Source organism: Oncorhynchus kisutch, unplaced genomic scaffold (genome assembly GCF_002021735.2).
Source record: "Oncorhynchus kisutch isolate 150728-3 unplaced genomic scaffold, Okis_V2 Okis09a-Okis19a_hom, whole genome shotgun sequence".
In the NCBI taxonomy this organism is placed as follows: domain Eukaryota; kingdom Metazoa; phylum Chordata; class Actinopteri; order Salmoniformes; family Salmonidae; genus Oncorhynchus; species Oncorhynchus kisutch.
The window spans coordinates 878,204-903,911 of record NW_022261985.1 but is presented as its reverse complement, the minus strand read 5'-3'; the positions used below and the strand labels follow the sequence as shown (position 1 = coordinate 903,911).

Genomic DNA, 25,708 nt, shown 5'->3' with positions numbered 1-25,708 from the left:
GGGAGAAGAGAAAGAGAGAATGAGGGGGGCAGAGTACGGGAAGAAAGAATATCTATTTTACTGTCACATGTTCAGCTACTTTCACTCATTAAAGTAAACAAAAACCGGTCAGAACCATGTGGTTTTCATCAAATACATCTCCTGTAGACCCATAAAACATTGGATAAATTTCTCTGTCAAAGCTGACAACAATCAACTACAACTTGTGTAACATCCGGTTTGTCTAGGGCCAATAATCTGGGCGCTCTACTGTCTTTCTCAGGCCGACATCCATCTGTGTGTCCGTTCATGTGCGTGTTTGTGTGTATGTATGGCTGCCTGTGTCTGCTTGCACTTCCTATGTGTGTGTGTTGACAACATCAACCCTCTCAGCAGACCCTCAGCAGACCCACTCATAGCAGCATCTGGTTAGTGTTAGCAGGAGGGCGATAGGGCCTGGGAGGCCTGCAGTCTGCCCCATAACAAAGTCCATTATCCATCCCAGTATAATCCACATACTACCACAGCCAGCTGGGATGGCCCCTTCATTTCGCCTCTCTCTGTCTATACACAGACCCCTTAAGCTCTTCTCTCTGTCTATACACAGACCCCTTAAACTCATCTCTCTGTCTATACACAGCACACTAAAGCTCTTCTCTCTGTCTATACACAGACCCCTTAAACTCTTCTCTCTGTCTATACACAGACCCCTTAAACTCTTCTCTCTGTCTATACACAGCCCACTAAAGCTCTTCTCTCTGTCTATACACAGACCCCTTAAGCTCTTATCTCTGTTTATACAGACCTCTAAACCTTTTCTCTCTGTTTATACACAGACCTCTAAACCTCTTCTCTCTGTTTATACACAGACCCCTAAACCTCTTCTCTCTGTTTATACACAGACCTCTAAACCTCTTCTCTCTGTTTATACACAGACCCCTAAACCTCTTCTCTCTATCTATACACAGACCTCTAAACCTCTTCTCTCTGTTTATACTCAGACCCCTAAACCTCTTCTCTCTGTTTATACACAGAGCTCTAAACATCTTCTCTCTGTTTATACACAGACCCCTAAACCTCGTCTCTCTGTTTATACACAGACCTCTAAACCTCTTCTCTCTGTTTATACACAGACCCCTAAACCTCTTCTCTCTATCTATACACAGACCTCTAAAACTCTTCTCTCTGTTTATACACAGACCCCTAAACCTCTTCTCTCTGTTTATACACAGACCTCTAAACCTCTTCTCTCTGTTTATACACAGACCTCTAAACCTCTTCTCTCTGTTTATACACAGAGCTCTAAACATCTTCTCTCTGTTTATACACAGACCTCTAAACCTCTTCTCTCTGTTTATACACAGACCTCTAAACCTCTTCTCTCTGTTATACACAGACCTCGAACCCTCTTCTCTCTGTTCATACACAGACCTCTAAACTAATCCACAACCCTCACTCCAGACTTCTTCCCCAAATCCAAAATAAAACACATGGCATGCAGTCGAACACACATTTTCTCCCTGGTCTGTTCTTCAGCTGTGTCGGGACACAGAGTTACATAACCAATCATCACCCGGACCCTGAAGTGCATTCATCTGGCCACCGTTCCAGTCGAAGTAACTGGGGATTCCCACGCCAGCGCCCCCGTCCTCCTCTCAATCCTCCCCCAGGTCTCTAATTGCTTTAGCAACTTTTCTCACACCCTACACCTCTGAACTTAAAGATGTTAGGTTTGTGACTATCCTTTTGTCCGCACATGATATGACACATCTGTCTTAGCGTATGTTTGCTGGGATACCTGGAAAGATGATGTTGTACAGTAATTTAGTTATTTGAGAATCAGTGTTTTAGCCACAAGGTTAATTAACATAATATTATTCACCCTCCCCCAATGTTGACGTCCTGCTCGCTCTACGGAAAAACAACACGTTTCCGTTTAAAATAGACTGGTTGAAATATGATACAAAGAAACAAACTCACAACAGTTCATGACACTTCCCAAATACCCAGCAGGCTTCATTTGTCTCAGTTTGCACCCTTTTTGAGCCTACTCCTGATCCAACGAGCCCCACACAACAGGAAGCAAAGTTGGAGGATAGTTGACCCCTGAAACGAGGCTTGACCTCTCCAGGGACCGCGACACCGGACCCCCAGAAGGCATCAGGTCACATGCCATGTTGTACTAAGGTCAAAGGTAATCCATACCAAAGAATGTCTCTTTTATGGGACTCTCTGGCACCTAAAGAAATCGTCTGAATGCCTGATTGTTTGACCATTGCCATTGACGTTCGGTCATTGGTCTACGACCAAAGAGTATCTTAAATAAATGAGTGGGGAAAATAGAAAACTGACCCAAGATCAGCGTCTAGGGGCAACTTCATCCTGCTCCGGGAGGATGGTGTTTTTGTTACTGTGTGTTGATGTTATGGTGTGTTCGGGTTACTGTTTAACTCTAAAGGTCTTGGTTTGCTTTTCTTGCTAAGATCCCAGTTCCGCTTTGGCATTGTGAGCAGAGAAAGAGAGAGAGAAAATGCTAGAGAACATCTTTCCTCTGTACTAGTATCTTCACTCCCTACTACCATCTTCACTCCCTACTACCATCTTTCCTCCCTACTACCATCTTTCCTCCCTACTACCATCTTTCCTCCCTACTACCATCTTTCCTCCCTACTACCATCTTTCCTCCCTACTACCATCTTTCCTCCCTACTACCATCTTTCCTCCCTACTACTATCTTTCCTCCCTACTACCATCTTTATTCCCTACTACCATCTTTCCTCCCTACTACCATCTTTCCTCCCTACTACCATCTTCACTCCCTACTACCATCTTTCCTCCCTACTACCATCTTTCCTCCCTACTACCATCTTTCCTCCCTACTACCATCTTTCCTCGCTACTACCATCTTTCCTCCCTACTACTATCTTTCCTCCCTACTACCATCTTTATTCCCTACTACCATCTTTCCTCCCTACTACCATCTTTCCTCCCTACTACCATCTTCACTCCCTACTACCATCTTTCCTCCCTACTACCATCTTTCCTCCCTACTACCATCTTTCCTCCCTACTACCATCTTTATTCTCTACTACCATCTTTCCTCTCTACTACCATCTTTCCTCCCTACTACCATATTTCCTCCCTACTACCATCTTTATTCCCTACTACCATCTTTCCTCTCTACTACCATCTTTCCTCGCTACTACCATCTTTCCTCCCTACTACCATCTTTATTCCCTACTACTATCTTTCCTCCCTACTACCATCTTTATTCCCTACTACCATCTTTCCTCCCTACTACCATCTTTCCTCTCTACTACCATCTTCCCTCCCTACCACCATCTTTACTCCCTACTACCATCTTTCCTCCCTACTACCATCTTTCCTCCCTACTACCATCTTTATTCCCTACTACCATCTTTCCTCTCTACTACCATCTTAGCTCGCTACTACCATCTTTCCTCCCTACTACCATCTTTCCTCACTACTACCATCTTCCCTCCCTACCACCATCTTTACTCCCTACTACCATCTTTCCTCTCTACTACCATCTTCTCCCCCTACTAGCATCTTCACTCCCTACTACCATCTTTCCTCCCTACTACCATCTTTCCTCTCTAATACCATCTTTTCTCCCTACTACCATCTTTATTCCCTACTACCATCTTTCCTCCCTACTACCATCTTTCCTCTCTAATACCATCTTTATTCCCTACTACCATCTTTATTCCCTACTACCATCTTTCCTCCCTACTACATCTTTCCTCCCTACTATCATCCCTGTCCCATCAGTCTTACCCCAGGTTCCAAGATCTTGGTCATTTGAGGCCAGAGATAGTACTTTATGCCCTCTCCAGCCCCTGGTAGAGTCACACCTCGGATAAACAGGATGAAGAGCATCAGGTAGGGGAACGTTGCTGTGAAGTACACCACCTGTGGTCACAATTGAAGATACACTTGAACACACAGACAGACACACACAGACACACACACACACACACACACACACACACACACACACACACATGGGAGGCTGTATGGGAGGCTGCCAGCTCACCTTGCCTGTAGATTTGACTCCCTTCCAGATGCAGAAGTAACAGATGATCCAGGCCAGCAGCAGACAGAGAGCCAGGTCCCAATGTACAGCACCCAGAGACACATGATCTGACGTCCTCAACACCCGACGACTGGGGAACAACACACACACACACACACACATATGTAAGGACGCATGCACACACACACACGAATGCACACACACACACACACACACACACACATACATGAATGCACACACACACACGCCAGGCTGGTCAGTAAGACGTTTAGACCATGGCGCCACGGCAGTTCACAAATGTTTAGCAACAAGGGAGAGTAATGATGATGATAAATGGAAACAGCGCTTTTTATTTCATTATTATTTAGTTTTATGCTTTCCCCAAACCGTAACCCTAAACTTAACCCTTTTAGTTGTTTCTGTTTTAACCTAGTAACCATGCAGAATTAACCCACTCATCAAATTACGTCAAATCCCAATAGCATGACCCTCTATGTACTACATACCATCTTAGACATGGTGTTTTATTTCAGAGATCCTCTCCCCACACAAATCTAACCTAAACAAATTCACAGCGACAGCCGACCCGACAGAAAGACATGTGTTCTTTTCCCAACTTTATAGTCTCCATATGGAGCCTCTGCACGAATACAGAGACAAAATAGCATCGGCATGATAGATACAGATGTTCCATTTTCCCCAGTTTAGTTTAGAGGGTTTTAGTTTAGGCTTTGAACCCCAAAGAAAGGACACATATTGTTCTCATTTAGAAGAAAACGCTTTAGAGTGCTGTTCTCAGCCCATTTCCCAATCCTGCACCACCCGGAAACCCCATCAGGAATGTATCATGTGGGAAGAACCATGGCCTATTACGAAATCACCAGACTAGTCTGACAAAACAACAACACTGAATTTGAACACAAAATAATCCTTATCGAGCACTCTAATTGGTTGTTTTATGGTTCCCTCCGGGCTGTAATTGGCTAATTTCCCTTACCCGGTGTTCTACTGGGCTGCTGGGCCGTTGGGTGGGCCCTATATTGTCTGTCAGCATGACTCATCATCATCACTATCAGTATGTGTGTGTGCGTGTGTGTGCGTGTGTATTTCAGAAGTTATGATTGGTTTCAAACTTACGCCCAAAACTCCTCCTCGGGAGACGTGATCTTCATGGTTTCATTACTGAAAGAGAAAGTGGGGGGTAAACTAATGAAAAAGCAGTGAGAAATAGCAAAAGGAACCACAATACAGTAATCTCAATGTCTGCATGACTGCACCTCATCAACACCCAATGTATCTGATATCTTCAAAGTACAAAAAGGCCTACCTCAACATATTGTAGTCATTATATTCAGTCTGGTTGTGAAGGAAGGACCAGTCTGAGTCCAACTGGGAGAGGTGTGGGTTCAACAACATGGAACTCAAATTATGACAGTTCTCTGTGAGAATGTTAGAGAGAGAAAGAGAAAGAGAGAGAGAGAGAGAGAGAGAGAGAGAGAGAGAGAGAGAGAGAGAGAGAGAGAGAAAGAGAGAGAGAGAGAGAAAGAGAGAGAGAGAGAAAGAGAGAGAGAGAGTGAGAAAGAGAGAGAGAGAGAGAAAGAGAGAGAGAGAGAGAGACAGTTTGAGTAAGTAAGTATGTGCACATGCATACGTGCACGTGTGTCTATGTCTACGTGTGTGTCTGTGTCTGTGTTCAGTTCTTGTACCAGTATTCCACTCATTGTCACAGGTGGACCAGGGCAGTGGATTCCTGAAGGAGTTGAATAGGTAGAACAGACCCCAGGCTAGCACCACTATGTAATAGATGTTCAAGTACGCCACAATCACTTGGGATGCAATTCCCACTCCTATAGACGGAAAAGCAAAGGCAGGTTAACATTTGATAGGGTGACCGTTCTTTAAATAACTTAGTAACTTAGCACAGTGGTCAAACCATGGATCTGGAGAACTACAGGGCGTGCAGGCTTTTGGTTCAGCCCAGCACTACAATACCTAAATAAACAAACGTGTCATTGAGACTTTGTTAAGTTGAATCGGGAGTGTTTAGTACTGGGCTGGAACAAAAGCCTGCTTAATACCTAGCAAATTACAGTTCGATATAGAAAATGTGAAATGTATTTGTTTTCAATCAATGTCTTTGTATACAGCAGCCTCTCATGAGTTTAGCCTGAAACAACACATTTGAATCCCTGTTTTAACTAGCATAAGGCCCGATTCCCTGACACAAATAATGGATAGTCCTGCACTAAAAAGCCATTTTAACGGTTATGTAATCCAAAATGTAATCTACGTAATCCCCAAAAGTAATTACTATCATGAACTATAACTAGTAATGCTGCCTACTCCAAGAAGGTTACAATCTCACCTTTCTGGCAAGAATAGTTATACATTGCTGAGGTGTCGTCACTTTTGAAGATACAAGCTGAAGTACACAGTAGAAATATCATGAAAATATGAAAATACGAAATATTTTATATTGTGTATTTCCTATTCAATAGAACTGTATGAATACGGCTTGAAATGATACACGCTTTCGAAATATAATATAATCAAATTATACAACAACTAACTATAAGATTTCACCTTCCTTATAACTGTAAAATACATATTTGTATGTTGAGTGTTAGAGAAAATGTGAATATTTTCTAAAGGTCTCTCTTGATCAAAACGTCTACCCCCATCGCTGTGAACGTCTCAGTGAGCTTGTTTGGAACTTGCCTTTCATCTCATATCAATCTTGTACGTCTGTTACAAGCAGAACGTTTTTTTGTTTAAAATGTATGAATTATTTTAATTTACTGTCAATAAATCGATCTCTGAATGTGGTACAGCGACGGAACCCCTCTCTCCTGATGCGCTACGATGTAAGGACTCCAGGCATATGTGTTGTAAGTGGCTGTGATGTAGGGTTCAGCCTGGAGTTGATGGACAGTCAGAAGAGCGAATAAAATGGTAGGAGGGACACCCCACATATACTCCTGTGTCCGTGAGATTCAGGGCTACTGCTCAATGCAAGCCATTTCAACCTATGGTGTCCACAGATCAATTTATCAGTGAAAATGTCTGTCGGAAACGATACCAGAACCACGCAGGTCCCCAAAACAGGGGACTTGACATCTATTAATAAAGAAGACTGCTTCAAGCTCTCACAGTCTCACGTCAAACATCAAATTTCGAAGCTGTTCCAAATGTCACATTTTTAAGTGTTTAAGGTTAAGTTTAGGCATTAACTCTGTATTTTTAAGGTTAGGCATTAACTCCAGAATACTTAAGGTTAGGGTTAGGGTTAGGGTTAGGGTTAGGGTTAGGGTTAGGGTTAGGGTTAGGGTTAGGGTTACACTTAAAACAAAAATATCAAAAACCACTTTCTTTCTGGATTCGAACATGTTACTTTTGGAACCAAAGGAAGATGCCTACGCCCATCCACAACGCCCTAGCAAAACTAGCAAAACCAGCAAAACCGAAACCTACTTAAAGGTAACAGCTCTCACTGTTGCCCCTAGTGGCTGGTTTCTACATCATCTCCCAACGTCCTCAGACATGGATGGATGTCGAATACGGACTTGTAATCATGGGTGACCTGCCTGGAAGATTCCCCATAGGCTAAATCTGTGTCTGGGGAACTGGCCCATTATGTAATAATGTAAGGAACAGACAGAGTGATCACCTTCGAACATGGGACATATCTTCCTCCAGGCTGTGACCCCGCCCTCGCTGGTGTACTGGCCCAATGCCGTCTCCAGGAAGAACACAGGGATGCCACAGAAGAAGAGGAAGACAAAGTACGGGATAAAGAAGACACCTGTGGAGGGTTAAAAACACCAGTGAAGAAGAGTGTTTACTGTATGAAAGGTGTGTTACTATGGTAAATGGTCAAATAGAACAGCAGGAAGGATACAAAGATAAAGCCATTGAGATGAATGACAAAACATTTTGTGTGAATAGACCAAGGAAATGCTTATTGACATTTCAGTTGTGTGATGATGCGGTATTGCTGTACAGTAGTTAGAACATGTTCTTTAGCTACGAGTCCATGAAAAGAGTTGACAGCTGAATAGATATCCTTCATAAGGAAATGAATGAACTTTCCAGTGGATACAGAGAGCCTTTGAGGCAGCACAAAAGCAATCGCAGGCCTGGTATCCTTGTTTTTTTTAGGATGCATACATCTTTTGTTGCTCACAGAATATTAGAGGTGAAGCTCCGCCCACAGGGTTAGCGGACACAAGAGTCAACTCCCTCGGGAAACATCTTTCTTATCTCTCTCTCTCTTTCTCTCAATACAATTTTAAAAAACGTGAACAGTAAATATTACACTCACACAAGTTCCAAAAGAATAAAGACATTTTAAATGTCCTATTATGTATATACAGTATACAGTGTTGTAATGATGTGCAAATAGTTCAAGTCAAAAAGGGAGGAAAAAAATAAGCATCATAAATATGGGTTGTATTTACAATGGCATTTGTTATTCACTGGCTGCTCTTTTCTTGTGGCAACAGGTCACAAATCTTGCTGCTGTGATTGCACACTGTGGTATTTCACCCAATAGATATGGGAGTTAATCAAAATGTTATTTGTTTTTCGTATTCTTTGTGAGTCTGTGAAATATTTGTCTCTAATATGGTCACATATTTGGCAGGAGGTTAGGAAGTGCAGCTCAGTTTCCACCTCATTTTGTGGGCAGTGAGCACATTGCCTGTCTTCTCTTGAGAGCCATGTCTGCCTACGGCGACCTTTCTCAATAGCAAGGCTATGCTCACTGAGTCTGTACATAGTCAAAGCTTTCCTTAATTTTAGGTCAGTCACAGTGGTCAGGTATTCTGCCACTGTGTACTCTCTGTTTAGGGCCAAATAGCATTCTAGTTTGCTCCCTTTTTTTGTTAATTCTTTCCAATGTGTCAGGTAATTATCTTTTTGTTTTTTCATGATTTGTTTGGGTCTAATTGTGTTGCTGTCCTGGGGCTCTGTGGGGTCTGTTTGTGTTTGTGAACAGAGCCCCAGGACCAGCTTGCTCAGGGGACTCTTCTCCAGGTTAATCTAATCCCTCTATCTCTCACTTTCTTTCTCTCTCTCTGTCTCTCTCTCTCACACACTCTCTCATTCTCTGATGTTCACTTACTCTCTCACACACTCTCACATTCTCTGATGTTCACTTACTCTCTCACACACTCTCTCATTCTCTGATGTTCAATTACTCTCACACACACTCTCTCTCATTCTCTGATGTTCAATTACTCTCTCACACACTCTCTCTCATTCTCTGATGTTCAATTACTCTCTCACACACTCTCTCTCATTCTCTGATGTTCAATTACTCTCTCACACACTCTCTCTCATTCTCTGATGTTCAATTACTCTCTCACACCAACACACCAGCTGTCTTTCTTTCTTTCTCTCCCTGCTCTGTTCAGGCTATTCCAAAAAGGGCTGCACATGGGTCAACATCCTGTAAATATGAACAAACTCTTCATTGGTTTCAGTGCTTTCAGACCATGACATTGTAATCCTACTGTTTATTCTGACAGTCAATAGATGGGGAGGTGCTGGTTTACTTACCTCCTCCGTTCTTGTAGCACAGATAAGGGAAGCGCCATACGTTGCCCAGGCCAATGATCTCACCAGCCATGGAGAGCAGGAATTCAGTCTTGTTGGCCCACTTGCCCCTCTCCTGCTGAACCGCATCCTCGGGGCTCCGTTTCTGGGCCTCTGAGTCCACTGGTCCTCCTGGAGTGGTCCCTCCAACCATCTCCTCTTCCATGTTCACTCACTTTCTCTTAAATTCAAAATGCTTTATTGGCAGGACATTTTGTAGATATTGCCAAAGCTCTCTCTTTCTCTCTCACGCTCTTTCTTACTCACTCTCACGCAAGAACTAACACATCTTTTCTCCTTCTTTCTTTCTTTCTTTCTTTCTTTCTTTCTTTCTTTCTTTCTTTCTTTCATTCTTTCTTTCTTTCTTTCTCTCTCTCTCTCTCTCTCTCTCTCTCTCTCACACACACTCCTCCCGTCTCTCTCTTTCCTCCGCTCTCCCTCTCATTGTTAAATCTGGTGCGGACTCCGTGTTTACATCTTCTGTTACTCAGAGGCTCTCTTCAACACAATATGTCCCAATCAAGACAGATGATGTCTTTGTTCTGTTAGAGAGCCTGAGGCTTTATCCTAATGCAGACATTCTACTCCTCCTAGGATACTAACATATGACTAGGCTATTTGTTTGCTTAGTTATGCAGTTAGTCATAGCCTATCTGCACAAATGTATGAAAAACAAGATAATAATTGATTGTTTTAGATATCCACAAGACATTGAAGTTAAGGTGTTTTCCCATTAAGCACATTTCCTCCATGGATTATGTGCAGTAATGTACAATGCAGCAATGCAATACAATCATGCAGATGCAGACTGGCTGTTTAGCTTGAAGTTTTATTTAGGCATATGCTAAAATCAAAGGATTCCTGCATGCAAGAAGAAAAAGGTGAGTAAGCACTATCATGTCTGTGAATCCTCCATGTGTTAAGCACTATCATGTCTGTGAATCCTCCATGTGTTAAGCACTATCATGTCTGTGAATCCTCCATGTGTTAAGCACTATCATGTCTGTGAATCCTCCATGTGTTAAGCACTATCATGTCTGTGAATCCTCCATGTGTTAAGCACTATCATGTCTGTGAATCCTCCATGTGTTAAGCACTATCATGTCTGTGAATCCTCCATGTGTTAAGCACTATCATGTCTGTGAATCCTCCATGTGTTAAGCACTATCATGTCTGTGAATCCTCCATGTGTTAAGCACTATCATTTCTGTGAATCCTCCATGTGTTAAGCACTATCATGTCTGTGAATCCTCCATGTGTTAAGCACAATCATTATATTATGCATGCAAAATATATCTTACAACTCACCCACTATTTTAATGGAGTAGATCCTGCTTTTCCACACAGCTGGTAGGAGTCAATGAAGTAGTTCCTTTGGCTGCACAGATAGACGGTCTTTGGAAAGAATGTTGAAGTGGGAGTAGGGGCGTGTCTACAAACTCCAAAGCCTTCACATGGTATTGAACTGAACCAGGATGCTAGCCTATAACAGCTATGTAGAATGATACAGTAAAACAGCCTGCCATTGTGGAGGACCATTGTATATGTGGAAGAGAGTTGACATGTCCACCAGTTTAACAAAAAATGTATTCAACTAAATCATTTAAATTAAATTAAAGAAAACATGAGACTTTCTGATTATTTGTTTTGTGTTGGGCTATCCTATCCTATTTCATAATGTGTTGAATAACAAAGAATAAGGTAGAGACAATTTATTTCAATCCCTCCGTCAGACTCGCTGGAATGTCTGGAATTCTTGTCATAATAAGGGCTGATGATTGTTTGTGATAGGCCTAAAGTAAATACAATTGCTCTTCAAATAGCACCATCAGAACATAAGTAATTTAGATATGTTTATTCCATACATTAATTCACCTGTTGTGCACTTTCTTCATAATGTTTATTTTGTTTAATTGCCTGGCAGGGAGCGACTGTTCATACTGTATATGGTGCTTTCAAGACGAATGGGAATCGGAAAAGTAATAGGTAAAATCATGACGTAGGTGATCTTCGGGTCGGAAAGTGGGAGCTCTAGATAGAGGTCAGAGTTGCCGACACGGGGTGCGTTAGTAAATTCACTCTTGGCGTTAGTAAATTCCAAGCATTGTCAGATTGTCCATTCGTAAATTCAGAGCGTTTTGCTCTCGGAGCGTTCAGAGCTGATGAATAGGGTTGATCCAAGCGTTCTGACCTCACAACGGCAGTCAAGCACCCAAGCTAACTGGCTAAAGTTAGCATGCTAGCTACTTACAGACATAAACGAGAGAACACCTCACTCTGACCATTTTTCTTGCTCTTTAGCCGAGCTGGTTAGGCTGTTTTCATGTTATCCAGAGCGTTGGTGACTGTAACTGTGCTGCTGGCAACAATTTAATTACGCTTTTTTTTTTGCCAAGGTTTACTGAAATGGCATATTCAACAGGATGTTGAGCGTTAGTCAATTCATCAGTTATTCTGCGCTCTGGCACACAGACGAGTGCTCTGAAATCGAAGTAGATAGCCAGAGCAAATTTACAAACGCACCCCATGAAATTACGAGTTATATGACCTTCAAAACGATTTTGTTCACAATAGGAGCTCGTTTTTGTTCGAGTTCCCAGTTGTCTGGAATACACTGAAGTAGGAACTCGGGGAGATGTCATTAATGATTCTCGGAAAATGTCATTATTTTTGTTATTAACTAAAAAGCTAAATATGATTTAATCTTGTTGTAACAAACACATAAGATACATTTCAATTCAAGGAACCAATTTACGCCTAGAGGTAAATTGTTTTGGAACATGTTTGTTCCTGACGCGGCATAATACCTCAGTGGGAGCGACTTGGAATTATGACGTGCTCTGTGACGTTTTTTTTTGCTACCAGGAAACGAATGTAAACATAGCAATCGGAAGAGAAACGCGAATGCATTCGCATAATTCTACAAAAAATCTCTCGATGCTGGGTGCTAAATACGATTTTGCAGCACTGGGCGAAATGGGGTTAGCTGGAATATGTGATTGCCAATTCTAGAAAAGGTTTAACGCAGTAGCTAGGACTGAGGCAGGCTAATCGCTCGATAAACCGGTAAGATAGCCTGCTATATTTCATGCTAGTAGCTAGTTATATTTCCTATAGAATATATATATATATACCCGATGTGATAAACATATTGATGTTTTTGATAGCAGCTTAGTGAATTGTGTTCGTCTATTTGACATGTAGACACACATCCACTTCGGGGTGCAGAGAATTTGCAACAAGCTGATGACATGTCGGCAGACTGTTCTTCTGCCAACCAGGAAGAACCTAATGCTGTTGTTGGAAACATATTGGTGCAGTTCACATAGGTATTGTTCATAGATGCAAGCAAATTACCGAGAAATATGAAAACAGATATTTAAAAATAAGAAATGTCATGCTGAAGATAAACCTAGCATACTCCTCATCCACTATCCACTATAAGCCAATGCAATGACATTGTATACTGCTCTTCCCAGGTCCAGGCATGTTTGCCATAAGGGCACCTGAGGAGGAGTCCTCAGAGATGGTGGAGGAGATGGACACGTCAGAGGCTGTCTGGTGCTGGTATTACCTAGCTGAATGTGGAGTGTGGCACATGTTTGAGGTACAGGACATATCACTCCACCTATGCATTCCTCATCAATCCATCCTCTTACTTGATCTATCGATCCATTCCTTCATTATTCCATCCCTCCATCCCCCCATTTTTTGCATCCATCCACCCATCCCCTCACTCACTCTACCCATCCCAGTCTCATTTGCAATTTGTTCTGGTTGTGGCAGATTGATCCAAGTGCTGCATGCTCTGTGACCAGTGAGCAGATAGAACAGAATTACAGCAGGAATCAACACGGTGTCATGGAGTTTTACACCGCCAAGTACACCTACAGACTGGACTTCTCAGGTAGCAAGAACACTACAGTACTGGCACACATCTATACAGTATCATTTACAATCATTGGATATGTTGGAGTCCGTCTCTAATTGGCTGATCTTTGTTTGTCTTTGTTTCACAACCAGTCATGAAGCAGATCAATGTCACAACCGGGAAACAACGGCCAATCAAACGGGCATTCCACTCTGCCACTGGCTTTAGGTGAGTCTGAGCTGTACCAATGGGGTCACCCACGGGCATGTAGCTGTATAAATAACTCAGACATGCAGGTAGCCCACAGGCCTGTAACTATATAACTAAGAAATACAGAGTTCTGAGTGCTCTCCATTGGCTCTGTGGTCAGTTTCACTTCCTGGAGCTTACTTCCCGGAGCTTACTTTAGTCTATTGTGGGGTTAGAAGCATCACCTGTTATATCGTTAAACCTTATGCATGTTGTGCTACATTTTGGGTGAAAATAAAAGGATGTGTAACTAAGGGCATTGTCATAATAACCACCCAGCAGTTGGACCCAGACATGACCTGTACCGTATATGTCTGAATTGTGTATATGCATCTGTCACCCTCGCCCAGGTTCATTTGTGATAATCTGGCCCTGCCGGTGCCCTGCCACTGGGAGAGAATAAATACAGACGAGCCTTATCAGGTAAGGGAAAAGGATGTGTGTGGACAATATGCTGTGTGGCTACATGCCCGTGGGTGACCCCATCGGTACCTCTTTCAGACAGAGAGCTTTACCCGTCTTTTGCCCGGTTCAGCTTACTATCTGAATGGGGCAGGGGTAGAAATACCGGTAACTCCTAACCAGCATGTTACCTGCTCAAGACATAGTCATGTTATCTGCTCAAGACCTAGTCATGTTATCTGCTCAAGACCTAGTCATGTTATCTGCTCAAGACCTAGTCATGTTATCTGCTCAAGACATAGTCATTACCTGCTCAAGACCTAGTCATGTTATCTGCTCAAGACCTAGTCATTACCTGCTCAAGACCTAGTCATGTTATCTGCTCAAGACCTAGTCATTACCTGCTCAAGACCTAGTCATGTTCCCTTTATAAGTAGAGTAATACATGCTTATGACATGTCTTATAATGCATTATACCTGTCAGTGTTCAACTGATATTCAGAGACATGACGTTGCCACGAGTAGCACTGCAGATGTTGCAGATGAGTGCGGTGCAAGATGATGCACTGACAGAGTATCACAGTGTATCTGCACATGTGCAGGGCGGCACGTCAATCTTCTACAACGTGATCGCTGTGGGACAACAGTGGAGAGGTTTCGCCTTGCACTTCAATTCTCTTAGTTGTTGTGGAAATCGGCCCGATATTGCTATTTACTTTTTGCATTGCTGACTACCTTTAAAGGCCAAGTGCAGTCGAAAACCTGTTTTCCTGTATTTTGAATATATTTCAACACTATGAGGATGGAATAATACTGTAAAATTACAATAATGCCCTTTTAGTGTAAGAACTGTTTGAAAAGACCGCCTGAAATTTCTGCCTGTTTTGGTGGGATGGAGTTTTGGCCTTCCTTGTGATGTCACCAGGTGAAAAATATGTTAATAGACCAATAAGAAAGAGAGTTCCAAATCTCTCTGCCAATAGCAGCTAGTTTTCAGTTTTCCCCTCTGTACTCAGACCACTTCCAGACATTCCTAGCACAATTCTTGCTTGAGAAATTTCTCTTTGCTAAGAAGCTATTTTTGTTTATTTTTGACCATATTAATAGAAAGAAAATCCACAGTAAGGTACTTATTTGTTTCCCAGAAAATGTGATTTGATATTGAGATAAAAACAGCTTTATTGGACCTTTAAGTAAAGTGTTATCAATGTATCTACCTACTCCATGACCCTCTTTAGCCAGTTTGTTTCTTTCTAACTAAAACACTGTGTGTCATTGATTTGCAGTATACCCATGTCTGATTGACTATTCTCTTTCAGCTTGTAGAATTAGGAATTAGAATACCAGTAATTTAATAGGATCTTTATTTCAGCTCGTCTCATTGGCCAGAGATACTTATGAATTCAAGGAAGTGGTCAGACTCTATGAAAGGACCATGTGTCACCCTATCAAATCTATTCAGAGGATACAGAACCTGGATCTGTGGGAGTTCTTTTGCAGGTAGAGCTGTGTGTGTGTGTGTGTGGTATTATAAGGTATTATAATGATGTTAGTATAGTTTAGTATCTAAATTCTTTTGATGATAGCACCTAGAATCCCAGTTTGGAATGATGGTTTGAATTAGATAGGTAGACCTTTTTCGATAACTTCTTAGAGATATTTTGGTTGGAAAACATGCTTAACCTAAATGCTGAGACTGATCAATGCTTTTGTGTTTTTACTCCAATTACTAAAGGAAAAAACAACAATTGCGCAAGATAAAGCGAGTTGTGGACATTGAGGAGAAAATGTTATTTCATGGCACAGGCCACAGCAACGTGCAGGCTATATGCACATATAACTTTGACTGGCGGCTAACTGGGAGCCATGGGGACGTCTATGGCAGAGGTAGATTCCACTTGTGTTGTGTCATGAAATCGTAACTTTCTCACAATTTCACGGTTTTCCAAAAATCCCGGTTAGAATATTCCTGGATTTCCTGTTTATTCCTGTCTATTCCTGCCTGATTCCAAGAATCTTCCAACTTTGATTTCTGGAAAACCTGGGAATTTTGGCAAAGTTCCCAGAATTTTGCAACAGTAGTTTCAACTGTTCAAACATAGCATTCTAATACTGTCCTTCCCATCATTTCTCAGGGAGTTATTTCGCCCGAGACGCCAAGTATTCTAGCAAATTCTGCCTTACGACGGGGAAACATAACTTTGCCTTGCAGAAGCACGGACTAGCCCCGCCGATATTTTCAAGCGAGCCTCCATATAAGACCATGTTCCTGGCCAGAGTGCTGGTCGGCGAGTCCACGTTAGGCAATCCGCTGTTCTGCCGACCTCCATCCAAGGACATGAGCTACAGCAACTTCTTTGACAGCTGTGTGGACGACCTCGCCAACCCAAAGATCTACGTCATCTTCGACTGCAACCAGATTTACCCAGAGTATCTGATTGAGTTCTACTGACGCCTATGGGGTGATCAGGGACGTTATCACACAATGTACAGGGGGTGGATTTTTTTTTACCAGGACGGGATTGGGATTCAGAGACATCAGGGGAGGGGGACGAGAGAGGAGGGACTTAATGGACGACCATGATGACTTCCCACTGTTTGATTCAAGGCCTGACTGGGACTTGGATCATAAGATGTGCCTTAATGGATTACTATGGCAGAACAAGGAAGACCATACAAGAAGACTATGTTTCTATAAAAGCTGTAGAGTTCGTAAAGAGTGGTTTGTCTATTTACTGTGTTTAGAGACTTGTGGGTCGGAGAGGGCGAGAGGTGGCCTATTTGAAAAACAGAAAAGTAACTGCACACTGTTTGAGTGTTCCCGAAATGGATTAGCAATGTTTCAAGGCAGGATCACCTTGTGTTGTCGAAACGTTGCGAATACGTTTCGGGAGCGTTCTAACAGTGTGCAGGTATTCTTTTTTTCTTTTCCTTTGACTGTTTGGGTCCAACATGACCATAGTCAAGCAAAGCTGAAAAGTTCAACACACTTCTAATGAGGATGTAGACTGAATAACTACTTTGGTGACCAGGATGCAATAACTCACTATTACAAGTGAAGTCACCATCATAAAGTCAACAAATGTTTGACTTGCCCTACTCCTGTATACAAGGACCTGATTTCATAGATAGACATTGAATAAGTAGGTGTATCCAAACGTTTGACTGGTACTGTGTATAAGGGATATATTCATTGTAACTGTACAGTAATCTGTTCTTGTAATATTTTCTACATTGTAGAATAATAGTGAAGACATCAAATCTATGAAATAACACATATGGAATCATGTAGTAACCAAATAAGTGTTAAACATGATCAAAATATATTTTAGATTCTTCTAAGTAGCCACCCTTTGCCTTGATGACAGCTTTGCACACTTTTGGCATTCTCTCAACCAGCTTCATGACGGAATCCTTTTCCAACAGTCTTGAAGGAGTTCCCACATGTGCTGAGCACTTGTTGGCTGATTTTCCTTTACTCTGCGGTCCAACTCATCTCAAACCATCTCCATTGGGTTGAGGTTGGGTGATTGTGGAGGCCAGGTCACCTGATGCTGCACTCTATCACTCTACTTCTTGGTCAAATAGCCCTTATACAGTCATTGTCCTGTTAAAAACAAATGATCGTCCCACTAAGCCCAAACCAGATGGGATGGCATATCGCTGCAGAATGCTGTGGTAGCCATGCTGGTTAAGTGTGCCTTGAATTCTAAATAAATCACAGACCGTGTCACCAGGAATGCACCATCACACCTCCTCCTCCATGCTTCACGGTGTGAACCACACATGCGGAGATCATCCGTTCACCTACTCTGTCTCACAAAGACACAGCGGTTGTAACAAAAATGTGGACTAAAATTTGGACTCATCAGACCAATGGACAGATTTCCACCGGTCAGCTGTCATCGGGGCAAAGAGTGGCTACTTTGAAGAATCTCAATTATAAAATATATTTGGATTTGTTTAACACTTATTTGGTTACTGCATCATTCCATATGTGTTATTTCATAGTTTTGAGGTCTTCACTATTATTCTACAATGTAGAAAATGGTCAAAATAAAGAAAAACCCTTGAATGAGTAGATGTATCCAAACTTTTGACTGGTACTGTATATATAACAAATATAGTTACCAAAGAAATTTGAATTCTAGGAAAACTAGATAGATTTCACATAGAGTTGCTCCAATTCTAACTGAACAGACAATGCAAACACTGCAGTTGTACTATCACATCATATCATGCATGAGGCTTATAGTCAGCTAGTCTCTGTGTACTGTACTGTTGCAGATGCATTTTCTAAATGAAAGCTAGGATATAGGCCTAGCTAGTGTTGCTAAACTAAGAAACTGGATGAATTTCTTTGGGGACCATTTGTGCAAGTCAAGTGATTGATTGCCTGAGTTAACTGAGGCCAAGACCTTCGGCCAAGATGGCTTTTAAAGGCCAATATGTCTTAAAATCTACTGCTTTCTCCTTCACCGCTATTGGTACCACGATCTGACAATGCAGTAGGCTACCTGTATATGTGTACTGTATGTAGTTGATATATGCATGATAAGCACTCTCTTACCCCTTAAACAATCTACCTCCCTCATTCTGCACATTGTACATTGTTCAAGAAGGAAATACCCCCATGAAGATTTTCTTGAGCTGAATTCAAATGGTCTTTCCTCTTAATGAGAGGGTGTCAAACTATGTCATAATGACAGTATTTTCATGTTCATTTAAAGTCATAATGTTGGTCAGTACTTCATGCCCTCTGCTTTGATGTATAAACTTGATATGGGCTTGATTTAGGCCTACTGTTGTAATACACTGTAAATAAACACAAATGTTATATGTGTATGTTTACCGGAGAGAGTCATGTTGAATGCAAGGTGGGCATTATTTTATCTATCTATTTCCTGCAAATACTACTAAGGATCATTGAAGGTTAAGCGATAGGGAAACAATGGAGGGAAATGAAATGCTGAGTGCATCTAAATGGCCACATGGCTGCAGTACAACACAAGATTACACCATACATTTCTGTTCAATCGTATTTGACTTTCAAATGTTGTTGAGGCATGGGATTGACTGATATCCCCTCAGATATGATATAACCATGCCGCAAAACTTAGTGCATTTCATATGAAGTCATTGTGAGTTAGTCTTTTTTGTTTTTGGGGCGGGGGGGGGTTGAACAATTGTCTTTTCTTAGTGAGGATAATACACATCGTCAGGAGATTTCAAGAATACAATCCGTTTAGATAAGAAGGAAATGCACACATTTAAAAAAAATGGTAACTAGCAGAATGAGTGAGTTCCTCCAGTCTTGACTGGAACATCATGGAGCAGTGACAACAAAATGAAGAAAGGAACTACGTTTTGTGTTGCATACAGTTGAAGTTGGAAGTTTACATACACTTAGGTTGGAGTCATTAAAACTTGTTTATCAACCACACCACACATGTCTTGTTAACAAACTATAGTTTTGGCAAGTCGGTTAGGACATCTAATTAAACAATTTAAAGGCAATGCTACCAAATACTAATTGAGTGTATGTAAACTTCTGACCCACTGGGAATGTGATTAAATAAATAAAAACTGAAATAAATCATTCTCTCTACTATTATTCTGACATTTCACATTCTTAAAATAAAAGTGGTGATCCTAACTGACCTAAAACAGGGAATTTTTACTAGGATTAAATGTCAGGAATTGCGAAACTAAGTTTAAATGTATTTGGCTAAGGTGTATGTAAACCTTCGACTTCAACTGTGTATGCAAAACAAGTCTGACTTTACTTTTTTTTCCAACTTTATTGGTGACTCAGACGTTCCATCCAAAAAGCTGATTTATTTGAATCCACAGGTGAGAGTCATACACCAGACTTTCAGACAAGGACGTCCTCCTTTAAGAGGGTGTGGTTTGACTGGTGTTTTTACTACAGCATGTTCAAGCAGTGCTGAACCAGGTCAGGAGTGGCAGGTGAATCTTGGATAGCTACAGTACCATTCACCTTTACTACAAAACAAAACCTCAGGAGAAGGTAAAGTAACATTTTCCCTAGTATTTTATCAAGCCAAATTGAAGTGGTGTTTCAGTAAATAAGATGTGTGGGTTTGCTGTCCTGATGTAGATGTGGACTCAATCAAAAAGCATTTCAGAAGTTGAGGACATGGACATCTCAGACATGCCTGTTATGACAGATTACAAAACAAATCCATGGCATTGGTTCTACCTGGACACGAGGGGAACGTGGCACATGTTTGAGGTAGCTGTCTCTTTTGTCAGTCTAGAGTTAATCTCCCACTACGACGTTGACTTGACGTCTGTGCCCAGTGGTCCATCTCTTACATGTTTGAGACTTTGCTTTGTCTTATAAATGGTGTTTTTCTGTCAGAATGATCACATGGAAAGAAACTCTCTGACCAGTCAGGACATTGAAAGGTATTACAGAATAAATCCTAAAGGAGTCTTACAGATATCCACATCCAGAGGCATCAACAAGCTGGATTTCGCTGGTATTTACTTGATTCCTATCAACCCGCATCCACAATAATAGCATACAGTATTTATTTTCACATCAAAGGTTTTATGTTGTGAACTGATAGCACTGACTATTTATGTTGTGAACTGATAGCACTGACTATTTGATTTCCAGAGATGGTTCTGACTGACATCAAAACAAGGAAGCAGACGCCAATCAAACGATCCAACAACACTCACAACACTGGGAATAGTGGAAGGTGAGACTCACTGGGGTTCAATACGTTATGGAATTGATCCAGATCAAACATGTCTCTGAAATGTATTGCTCCACCTTTAGGCAACACATACTCTCACTTACTGAGAAATGAAAGTGAAACCAACTCACTGGTGGCTTGGTTACTTTTAACATAACGTTGTGTATTTTGTTTCTCGTTTAGATGCTCTTGTGTTAGTCCAGTGCCCACACACTGGGAAGCGGTGGACCCCAAATACCCCTATCAGGTGCAGATAAAAAATAAAGTTAGAAAACGAAAACAAATGTACTACATCTCAGTCTTTGTCATCTCTTTATTATTTATTTGGGAACACAAAGTAATATATGTCCAGTGCAAAATGGGATCATCTAAAGGGCAAGTTGTTGCTAACTCAATCACATCAGACGTTAGAAGTAGTATCTAGTATATATTCAAACTGTAGTCCATTATTCTGCAATAATATAACATGTTTGTTTACTTATCATTTATCCTGAGTTTGTTTGTAATCTGAGTATGATTTCATTTCCATCATTAACCCATAGGTGTTCTGTCTGAAGAGAGACACAGATGAATATAATTATGTGGCAGGCTGCTTAAAGGATGGAGAACTAGACAGACGCATCAAATCCATCTGTAGAATACAGAACCTGGACCTCTGGGAGTTTTACTGTAGGTAAGAGGAATTCTAATTTACATCATCATCAGCATCATAATATTATTATAATTTCTCCAGAAATAGATGGATGTAGTACAGTATACATTTCCTATCTAATTTGGTGGTATTCTATCACTATTGGTATTGTATTCACCATTGTAAAAACTATTGGTCGCTAAATCCACGTGAAAATGGTTGGCTGGTATGCCCTCACCCATCTGAGCGGTCGGCTGTGAATGCCCTCACCTGTCTGAGCGGTCGGCTGTGAATGCCCTCACCTGTCTGAGCGGTCGGCTGTGAATGCCCTCACCTGTCTGAGCGGTTGGCTGTGAATGCCCTCACCTGTCTGAGCGGTCGGCTGTGAATGCCCTCACCTGTCTGAGCGGTTGGCTGTGAATGCCCTCACCTGTCTGAGCGGTCGGCTGTGAATGCCCTCACCTGTCTGAGCGGTCGGCTGTGAATGCCCTCACCCGCGATATACTTCTAACTGATTGGTTTGGTTCTGTCCTCTATAGTGCTGTCCGGTTAGAACATGATGTTGAAGCCACTATGGAAAATGATGTGGTAGCGTGTGCATGCAAAAGACTGTTTACCAAAACAACAATTAAACCACTTCTGCAAAAGTACTTGTGCAACCAATGTAATACCACTTTTGGCTGTACGGAATAATACTACATATGATAAACAATAGGCAAAGCAGTATTGGCAACTTGAACATTACAGAATAGTAACAGTAGAACATATGTCTGAAAGCTATCAAAGTAACAGTAAGTAATTAATGGTAATTAACCATTATTTTTGGGGCTCCCGAGTGGCACAGCGGTCTAAGGCACTGCATCTCAGTGCTAGAGGCATCACTACAGACCTTGGTTCGATTCCAGGCTGTATCACAATTGGCCGTGATTGGGAGTTCCATAGGGCGGCGCACAATTGGCCCAGCGGTGTCTGGGTTAGTGTTTGGCCGGGGTAGGCCGTCAATGTAAATAAGATTTTTTTCTTAACTGACTTGCCTAGTTAAAAGGTTAAATAAAAACGTTTAAATTACACAGCATGTAAAACCCCTAATAAACCCCCTGCATTTCGATACACACACAACATTCAGACATTCGTGTTACTGTCGACAACTAAAAGTTGTCAGAAACATGCGTCTTCTCCCTTCGGACTACGATAATACTCTGACCTGAGTGGGCGGGTGCAGTGTCCAGATGCTCATATTGGTTGCGAATGTCAGTTCTATGATGGGTGAGGGATAATTTAGGTAGGCTGAGCAGCCGAACTAATGGGACTGAAGGGAAACTAAAGGGACTGTGAGGGGAGTTATGTAGAGAGGAGAGGAGCAGGAAGGCCTTTTTAACAACCATGGTGATTGTCTTTTTAAAGGAAAAAGATTCAGTTGGGAAGGATTCAAGGTGTTACAGAGGTCAAGGAGGAGAAGCTGTTTCATGGAACAAAAGTCAGCAACGTACACTCAATTTGTACATACAATTTTGACAACAGGTTAGCTGGTATCAACGGCCATATTCTTGGAAAAGGTAAGTGATGATGAAACAGGCTATAAATTAATATAGTATGTATGACAGCAGGTATAATCTATCTGGTACAGTAACCCCATTATTACCCCTCTTCTTCCTTTTATGTAGGAACCTACTTTGCAAGATTTGCCTCATATGCAGATAAGTACAGTCCATGGAACACTGATCCAGTACCTCTGTTTGGTGAGGCACCAGAAGGCTTCAGTAGCCAAAAGACCAAAACAATGTTTCTGTGCAAGGTGATAGTTGGGAAAACTACACTGGGAAAGACAGATTACCTCAAGCCTGATGACAAAAGTGCTATCAACTTCCATGACAGTTGTGTGGACAATGTCATGTATCCCAGAATTTTTGTCATATTTGATCCCAATCAGATATATCCAGAGTACTTAATTCAGTACTATTGAAATAAAGATGGAGACAGAGTGACCTACAATGAGTTGCCATGTGCAATATGAACTGTCAGTCTGTCATTGGAATACTGTTGTTTTAAACAGTGGTCCATTCTCAATGGAAATCATTTCTAGTACGATGGATTGTGTACTAGGCTATTGTGGTGGTGTCGGAATAGGGCGGCGCTCAGGGACTGTGGGTGTTTGAGTGAGAAAGACGAGGAGGAGAACCAACGAGTCAACACAGCCCTCTTCATTATCAACACATGAAAGAGCCATTCCAGACTCTGACGCAGGAGGATTTTGAAAGTTAGGTGTTAGCCAGACTCGTTAGCCTACAGTAGGAAAGGTTGTGGCCTAGTAAAAAAAGATTTTCAGAGCACTGGCAGTAGAGGTCGCTGTTGACCTTGATGCGCACCTGTAGGCCCCTTTCCATGTTTGAAGATGAGATGCTAAAATGCTCGATTTCTGTCAACTCAGGGCAGTCACTCTGCTGTACTGGAATGGAATTAAAACTTCAAATGAATTGGACATGCCAATTCATTGTTTTGTTTTTATTTTGCATATTTTGCTCTGAATTGGTCCATGAAATCACTTCAGTGTTTTGTAAATTATAAGTTTTCACTCTGACTAAACCACAACATTTATTTGAGTTCAAAACCATTTCCTTGTCAGGCCAAATGTTCACTTAAACAGTATGCACACAGTTTAAACCAAATCAAGCCTTGCATTTCATCACAACAAGCTACATATCAACAAATATCACACAAAAATGAATTTAGTAAATTCTAGGATACCTCTGTCCTAAACTGTTTAGGTGAGGTGACACATTTCTGTTCTCATTGGAACAAGCATGGAAGTATAGAAACATCTGAAATACAATCTCTTCTGAAAGGGTTTGAGTTTGCAGGTCCTAAAACAATCAGGGCAGGTTTCCCAGACCCAGATAAACCTTGTCCTGGACTAAAAACCTCAATAAATGGAGAGTTTCCATTGAAGATGCTTTTCAGTCCAGGACTGAGGGTTTCCCGGACACAGAGTAAACCTAATCTGTAGAGTCTTATTATCAGTGTCGATGCAACATGGCATTCAGCATGAAATTCACCTTGAACAGGATCCTCATTTCTACATTACCAGACAATTTTTGCTGCTGTGTTTGAAGTGCTGTTGTTGGACTGGAAATGTCTCCTCCGGTCCTCACATAGTGAGGTCAGCCACACGGAAAGGAGGAAGAGAGTGCATCAAAGCTGAACTCACGTAACCTGGGAAACACAGATTCACATTGAGATGGAGCCACACTGAGAGAACTAGACCACTCTATTTCCTCTCTCTACACTCTACAGGGGTCGGGAGACACTTTCATGTTACTCTGAATAGTTTATCACATTGAAGACACTATTTTGTGTGTGTGATATATATATTTGGGCTACTAGCTGTATCTCTGACATTTTGATGACTTTTTTTCTTCTCTTGTTTGTTTTTTCTTGGCCTCCTCCACTTTCTACCCATATTGCCTTTCAGTCTTGAACTTTAGCTAAACCTTTTCCCATGGAAAAGAAGGGCTATAGCTCTGTTACCTTATATTTCCCAGTCAATGTTGATGAAAAGTGTTCAAGTTGGACGAAGCCACAATGCTAATCCTCAATGGTGATCCTTCGCTCCTTCAAAGGTATGATGTTACACAATAGATAATAAATATGTAATGTTCCCCTATTCCATGTACCTACCCTATCACTCCTAATGGCAGTCTCTCAGTCCAACTGTATCACTCCTAATGGCAGTCTCTCAGTCCAACTGTATCACTCCTAATGGCAGTCTCTCAGTCCAACTGTATCACTCCTAATGGCAGTCTCTCAGTCCAACTGTATCACTCCTAATGGCAGTCTCTCAGTCCAACTGTATCACTCCTAATGGCAGTCTCTCAGTCCAACTGTATCACTCCTAATGACAGTCTCTCAGTCTGACTCTACCACTCCTAATGGCAGTCAGTGTCTCTCAGTCCAACTGTATCACTCATAATGGCAGTCTCTCAGTCCAACTGTATCACTCCTAATGACAGTCTCTCAGTCTGACTCTACCACTCCTAATGGCAGTCAGTGTCTCTCAGTCCAACTGTATCACTCCTAATGGCAGTCTCTCAGTCCAACTGTATCACTCCTAATGACAGTCTCTCAGTCCAACTGTATCACTCCTAATGACAGTCAGTGTCTCTCAGTCCAACTGTATCACTCCTAATGGCAGTCTCTCA

The 25,708-nt window shown here is 41.7% G+C and overlaps 3 protein-coding genes across 5 annotated transcripts in view; 2 read left to right on the top strand and 1 right to left on the bottom strand.

Moving 5' to 3' along the window:
* The window catches only part of LOC109877683 (sodium- and chloride-dependent GABA transporter 2), a 17,989-nt gene extending 6,933 nt beyond the window's left edge, over nt 1-11,056 (bottom strand). Inside the window, exons 1-8 of one of the 2 annotated variants that reach the window (XM_031815352.1) lie at nt 10,940-11,056; nt 9,596-9,812; nt 7,704-7,838; nt 5,743-5,883; nt 5,364-5,475; nt 5,174-5,218; nt 4,037-4,166; nt 3,778-3,912 (exon numbers count right to left, since the gene is read on the bottom strand). In XM_031815352.1, coding sequence (XP_031671212.1) covers nt 3,778-3,912; nt 4,037-4,166; nt 5,174-5,218; nt 5,364-5,475; nt 5,743-5,883; nt 7,704-7,838; nt 9,596-9,797 — 900 coding nt within the window. In that variant the 5' untranslated portion in view covers nt 9,798-9,812; nt 10,940-11,056. The remainder of the gene's footprint in view (nt 1-3,777; nt 3,913-4,036; nt 4,167-5,173; nt 5,219-5,363; nt 5,476-5,742; nt 5,884-7,703; nt 7,839-9,595; nt 9,813-10,939) is intronic. The other variant, XM_031815353.1, reaches the window with a different exon arrangement.
* Nucleotides 11,057-12,449: 1,393 nt separating this feature from the next.
* LOC109877696 (protein mono-ADP-ribosyltransferase PARP11) lies at nt 12,450-19,004 on the top strand. 2 transcript variants are annotated; one of them, XM_020469896.2, is made up of 9 exons: nt 12,450-12,697; nt 12,836-12,960; nt 13,111-13,238; nt 13,418-13,538; nt 13,655-13,730; nt 14,102-14,174; nt 15,526-15,653; nt 15,889-16,040; nt 16,289-19,004. In XM_020469896.2, the coding sequence occupies exons 3-9, from the start codon at nt 13,119-13,121 to the stop codon at nt 16,603-16,605; spliced, it is 987 nt and encodes a 328-aa protein (XP_020325485.1). In that variant the 5' UTR covers nt 12,450-12,697; nt 12,836-12,960; nt 13,111-13,118; the 3' UTR covers nt 16,606-19,004. The 2 variants fall into 2 exon arrangements, with proteins under 2 accessions (XP_020325485.1, XP_020325486.1); XM_020469897.2 differs by lacking the exon at nt 12,836-12,960 and having other exon boundaries at nt 12,464-12,697.
* Nucleotides 19,005-20,030: 1,026 nt separating this feature from the next.
* LOC109877701 (protein mono-ADP-ribosyltransferase PARP11) lies at nt 20,031-23,991 on the top strand. Its single transcript, XM_031815359.1, has 8 exons — nt 20,031-20,184; nt 20,275-20,409; nt 20,539-20,659; nt 20,800-20,884; nt 21,065-21,128; nt 21,424-21,554; nt 22,917-23,068; nt 23,177-23,991. The coding sequence occupies exons 2-8, from the start codon at nt 20,275-20,277 to the stop codon at nt 23,473-23,475; spliced, it is 987 nt and encodes a 328-aa protein (XP_031671219.1). The 5' UTR covers nt 20,031-20,184; the 3' UTR covers nt 23,476-23,991.
* Nucleotides 23,992-25,708: the final 1,717 nt, after the last annotated feature.